General features: G+C 40.8%; 1 protein-coding gene across 1 annotated transcript; it reads right to left on the bottom strand.

Annotated features, from left to right (window-relative positions):
• Window positions 1-2,165: 2,165 nt before the first annotated feature.
• On the bottom strand, window positions 2,166-3,215 carry LOC137235360 (casein kinase I-like). The gene has a single exon (XM_067758371.1). The coding sequence runs from the start codon at window positions 3,213-3,215 to the stop codon at window positions 2,166-2,168; it is 1,050 nt and encodes a 349-aa protein (XP_067614472.1).
• Window positions 3,216-5,764: the final 2,549 nt, after the last annotated feature.

The raw sequence follows: 5,764 nt of genomic DNA, 5'->3' as shown, positions 1-5,764 counted from the left end.
CGTTGGTTTATATCCCTTATTTGGGGGTCGCCTGGATCAAGCTGTCTTATAAGGTCGCGTTCCCTCGCTAAGCTCGCGGCCTCCGCCGGGAAGTGGGGCCGGATTTCGGGAATTCTCACGGCGGGAATGAAATGTGCCGAGGCGGATGCAATGACTTTACGGAAGGCACGCTCCCCTTGGCGGGCATCAGTCGGGGTAGGGAGGGCAGCAAAGCTGCTGTCTGTTGCAGATTTATATTCTTCCCACTTTCCTTTTTTGAAGTTTATGAAAGTGCGTTTTTCGGTGACGATGAAGTCGGCGGTACGAATAGTATGGGCAGGTGGTCGGATGCCAATGTTACCATCGGCTGCCAGTTGACGCAGTTTACGAGTTCTGCGCTCACGATTGAGATATCTGGCGAGCTACGACAGCTTCCTACCATACGTGTGGGGGCGTCTCCGTTTATTGTCGTCGTCTATTTGATCCGCCAACATCTCACCCCTACTGTCCGCCCGCAAGTTTGAATGCCATAGGTCGTGATGGGCATTGAAATCGCCTAAGATAATGCGATTGTTGCCAGTGAGTAAGGCCTCGATATTAGGGTGGTATCCACTGGGGCAACAGGTGACAGGAGGGATGTAGATATTGATGATTTCTAGATTTGCATCGCCTGACCGGACAGATAGGCCTTGACGTTCTAAGACATTGTCACTGCGGTCGATGCCAGGATTAAATATATGATATTGCACAGAGTGGTGTATAATAAACGTGAGGCCGCCTCCATTTCCGCTCTCGCGGTCTTTCCTGTGGACATTATAACCAGAGCAGGTCTGCAATGCAGATCTTGCTGTGAGTTTAGTCTCTTGAATCGCAGCAATGCGGATGTTGTGCCGGCTCATGAAATCGACTATCTCCGTAATCTTCCCAGTTAGTCCATTACAGTTGAACTGCAGAATTCTGAAGTGCATGAGGGGTGACGCCGCCACTCTAGGGGTAAGTGAGGGGTGACTACGCCTAGGTTGTGGAAGGCCAGGACGCAATTGCTGTTGTGGCCTTGGGACTGGGCGCCCTTGGGCAAGCATTGGGGTACCCGGATGATTTGGGTTTGCGACCTGGCAACATGGCGCGATGAAACCCGTCGAGGGGTTGCCGTCGCGGAGACCAGAACATCTAGGAAAGTGGCACCACCCAAGGCAGGAGCTGCATTGAGCGGATGTCGCAAACCTATATATTCTGTGCTGGCAGACGGTGCAAACGGAGGCAGGGACTAAGAGTCTGTTTCCCTGACCTGCACGATTGCTGCCAGAAAAGAGGGGGGAGAAGAAGACGGGGGCAGGGGCTGATGCTCAGCATTGCTACCAACTCTACTACGAAGGTAGTAGTTATGAGTGGTATCAGCTGTTTGAGTTGTTGTCGCCGTGGGGCGCGGCCAGCAGCGGGTACTTGTTGTGGCTTGCTGAGCAGCGAAGCTGCTGGAAGGTAGTGGGGATACGCTTAGGCGTAGACTACGGGACGCCCTTGGGCGTGAGCAGCAAAGAGCCACAAAAGATTTATAAAAGTTACGTGGACGTCGGGTTTTGGGATCAAGCCCAGAACAACCTGTCCGACGCAACCATCCCTTGCACGAGACACACTGAACAGAGTATGACCGTCCTAAAAAGATTCTTTTCTGGCAAATGCAGCAAATACCGGGGTCAGGAGAAAGACCCGGATTGGGTTCGATACCTTCCCGGAGTAAGAGAATATGTAGCAGTCCTGCTGCAAGGAGCTGCTGGGAGGATGACAATTTGTGGGAGGGACGAAACAAATTAGATGGGGTCACACTGAAATGACAGTCCTTGGTCGGGAAAAATCCCGAGTCGCTCCGGTACATAGAACCGACTGCCTTGGGAAGCGCTCCGGGTGTATTTCTGCCATGAAAAGTTCTCAGTGAAAACTCATCTGCCTTGCAGATGCCATTCGGAGTCGGCATAAAACATGTAGGTCCCGTCCGGCCAATTAGTAGGGAAAATCAAGAGGAGCATGACGCAAATTGGAAGAGAAGCTCGGCCTTAGATATCTTCGGAGGATATCGCGCCTTACATTTATTTTTTTTTTTTTATAAATATATCAATATCCATGAAATTTGCAGTGCATTTGCATTATTAATAACGATGAAATTCCAGTTATATTCCTAAAAAATACGCCTATGAACTCATAAGTATATCTTTATTTTTATTAATGGGCTTTCCAATATTTTCCTTTTCTATATTTTCTTTTTCACGTTCGTTACGAGCTTCAGCTTTTCCGAGCAATATTGCTGGATTTGGTTTGCCCTGATGTGTTTCTTTTTTCAACATAGTCCAGTCGTAAATATAATCGTAATGATGGTTAAATTTTCTGAACAGAATCCTAAAAAGGTCTCGAAGATACTTATAATCAGGTTGTTCCATAAAGCGCAAACTACGGCAATGTTTCAGATACATTGAGAATTCATCTGGAAATCCTTCGCAAAGAACTTCAATAGGGGTAGACATTTTCTTTTCCGAAATGGTTTCACAGTGTTGTCGCATGTTATTTGCTTTTATACCTTGCCAAGGCAAAACTCCGCGATTGAAATACATCATTACATAGCCAAGTGATTCCATATCATCTCTTCTAGATCGCTCAATGCCTAAATGGGCGTTTATTGAAGCATAGCGTGATGTTTTCCAATCTGTATCCTCACGATACGGTATATGGGTGCGGGAAACTGGGTCACAATATTTCTTGGACCCTCCAAAGTCAATTAAAAATAGTTTATGGGAATCTCGTCCAATGCCCATAACAAAGTTTTCGGGTTTAATAGATCTATGAATAATGCCCTTCATGTGGATGTAATTAAGGCGCAAAATCATTTGATCCACTAGCATTAGCACCGTTTTAATAGTAAAACGGCGTGAGCAAGAATTGAACAAATCCTCCAGAGAGGGCCCAAGCAGATCCATGACCAAAAAGTTAAAATTTGTTTCTTTTCCGTGATGTCGGATACAGGGTATGCCAAACCCACCCCTTAAAAATTTATAGAGTTCAGCTTCGTGCATAAGTTGAGGCTGTCCAGTATATGTTCTCTCAATTTTAATTGCGACTTCCTGACCACTTTTTATATTCTCTCCCAGATAAATTTCTCCATGCGATCCACTACGTATTTTTTTGTATTTTTTTATTTTGTATTTTTCACCACATTTTATTTCCTTCATGGGTCGCAGCTTCTCCATATTGATTATTAAATATTATCCGGAAGGGTACCAATCGACATAAAACGCGTTTTTCACTAAGTTTTATAATCTTTTATGTATTAATTCTGTCTGGGATTGTTTATATTAGAAACAGAATTTAAATACACGCAGTAAAAAAGTACACGCAGTAAAAACTGATAGTGTACCATGGCGGAACGATACAACCAGTCCATTTTGATCACAGAACCTGGAACGGCAGACATGTACGATAAGCCCTATCCATTAAATTATGTTAACTGTTATATCATAGGTCCGATTTACTGAAATTTCAAAAGAATATATGGTTTTCACTGTGAGTTAAATGCGTTAAAATATTTGACTAATTAATTTAATCAAAATGTAAATTTTATTTAGATTTGTTTATAATTGATTCTAGTTAGTCGTATTATTGTAAAATAAGTTTAAAGAAATGAATATTTTACGACTATCATTTTATTAAATGATTGAAACTATAATCGCCGAAATGTACGTCAAAAATCCCCATATTCAGATCTATTCCATTTTCTTTGGAGTGGCATCATTGACAATAGTTATAAAAAATTTGCATTTTGACAGCGCTCTCTCGAAACAAAGAGTTGCAAATCCATTCATCTATGTACACAAGTGTGTCAACTAACCGATAAACGTCAAAACCACTGATGGTCAAAACCATTGTACAGGTTTACAAGTATGATATGTATGAGAGGGAAACAATTTCTTTCCCTTTCTAACACACGGCAGTTTGACACTTCGGTCAGTGTCAAACTAGCGTGGAACCCAGTGGAACCTGCGTGGAACATGAGTTTTGACACCGAACGAAGCGTCAAAATTACCGGGGTTGCTTCGTCGAAAGCGACACAGGGAAGCAAAAAAGGGATCGGAATATCAGATATGGGTTGCTGTGATGGTAAATTTCTTTTAACGAATTTAGTAGGAAATTTTAAGTACACCCATGTGGGTCCTTCAGAAAATTATAAAAAGTCTTCAATTGGGGTATCTAAGGACGCGTAGTTATTTCAGTATTAAGAATACAAACACGGGAGTTAAGTTTTTCTACCCGTTCAAAAGTTCTCCGCGAAAAACAGTTTGAAACCGAGGTCGACTGCAATAACCCGTCCAAAAAAGCGGAAAGAAAAATGAATAGACGCGTTTTGTCCTGTTGTCAATAGTCCGAAGAGAAAAAGTTTCCAATTATTGGAAGCGAGGCAAAAACGCGTCTATTAATAGCTCCCCTGACGGTTTTGGTCGTGTTTTAGCAATCGTGCCCGTAAAAAAGTATCACAATTTGTTAATTAAAATTGTCCAAAGTATATGGTTATTAAAGAGAGATGTAATTAAGTGCTTGTTTGAAAGTAAATAAGTATATTTCTTTGTAATATAAGAAAAAAAATTTTTTAAGCAGTTTTCGATAGCAGCTACTAAACTTTGTTTGGTCCTAAGAAGTACAACAGTGCCAAATAGCATACACAAAAAAAACGAACAAGAACAAGCATTTTATCAGGTGAGCGTGGCTGTGTATGTGCGTGCTGCTACATATCCTACTTGTAGACCTGTACAATGGTCAAAACTACAAACAGCCTCGCTCACCTGATGCAAATCTCAGGTCTAGAGTTGCATTTTTGGTACTTAAGAGTGGTTCAAGCTGAGTTGCATTTGAAAGTTTATTAAAACTTTGTAGTATTTACAGATGAAATAGTTGCATATATTTCCGCAGAAAAAAGAATACTAGAAGACTTACAGACTGCAACAATGCGGAAATATACGAAAAGCAAAATTTATTTAAATTAGAGTCAAAATATAAAGCGGCACACGTGTAACATGGAAAAATTTCACTTCTAAGGCTGTTTACACAAATGCATAAGGTCAAAATTATATAAACGCTTTGGTCGCTTCAAAGCAAAGATAACGTACGGCGTTTCATTGTTTTTTGTATGGCGTTGTCAAAGCGTAGGCACGCAGCCAAAGCATTTATGGAAATTGTTCAATACTTCGCCAGACAGATGAATTAATGAATGCAACACAACCAAAGCGGTCTGTGTAAATCTGCCTTGATTTTTGTAGCTGTGAAAGTCTCCTGAAAATAAAATGGTGCTGTAAGTGCAAACAAATCAAACTCCTATATGACACTACTTTATTTTCTATGTATTTTTCTTGTATTTTCTCTTATATTTTTTGTCGAGGGAGCCAATAAGGTTTCAGTAGTGGTGTAAGTGTGTGAACTATATTTAAAAAAACTAACGAAATACAAGAAAAATACAACGTAGTTCACTAGAAACAAACAAGCCAGTATGTATTTCGATAGGGTTTTTTGACATAAGGCCGTTTTTCTTTATTTTTTCTGACAAATGAAAATTTTGTTTTTAGTTTCAAAATTTTGTGCATAAAAACACAACTAAATTCAAAGTGTAAATTGTGTGTGCAAATGAGTTTTCAATAAGTGTACATTTTGCAGTTTTTCATAGTTAAGGAATTGACCTCCAGATTCTTATGTTAAACAAATATAGTGAACTTGGGTACAGAAATTCAAATTAAAAAGTTTTTCATAATAA

Source organism: Eurosta solidaginis, chromosome 1 (genome assembly GCF_040869045.1).
Source record: "Eurosta solidaginis isolate ZX-2024a chromosome 1, ASM4086904v1, whole genome shotgun sequence".
Taxonomy (NCBI): Eukaryota; Metazoa; Arthropoda; class Insecta; order Diptera; family Tephritidae; genus Eurosta; species Eurosta solidaginis.
The sequence above is the reverse complement of the archived record's forward strand: the minus strand, read 5'-3'. Positions and strand labels throughout refer to the sequence as shown.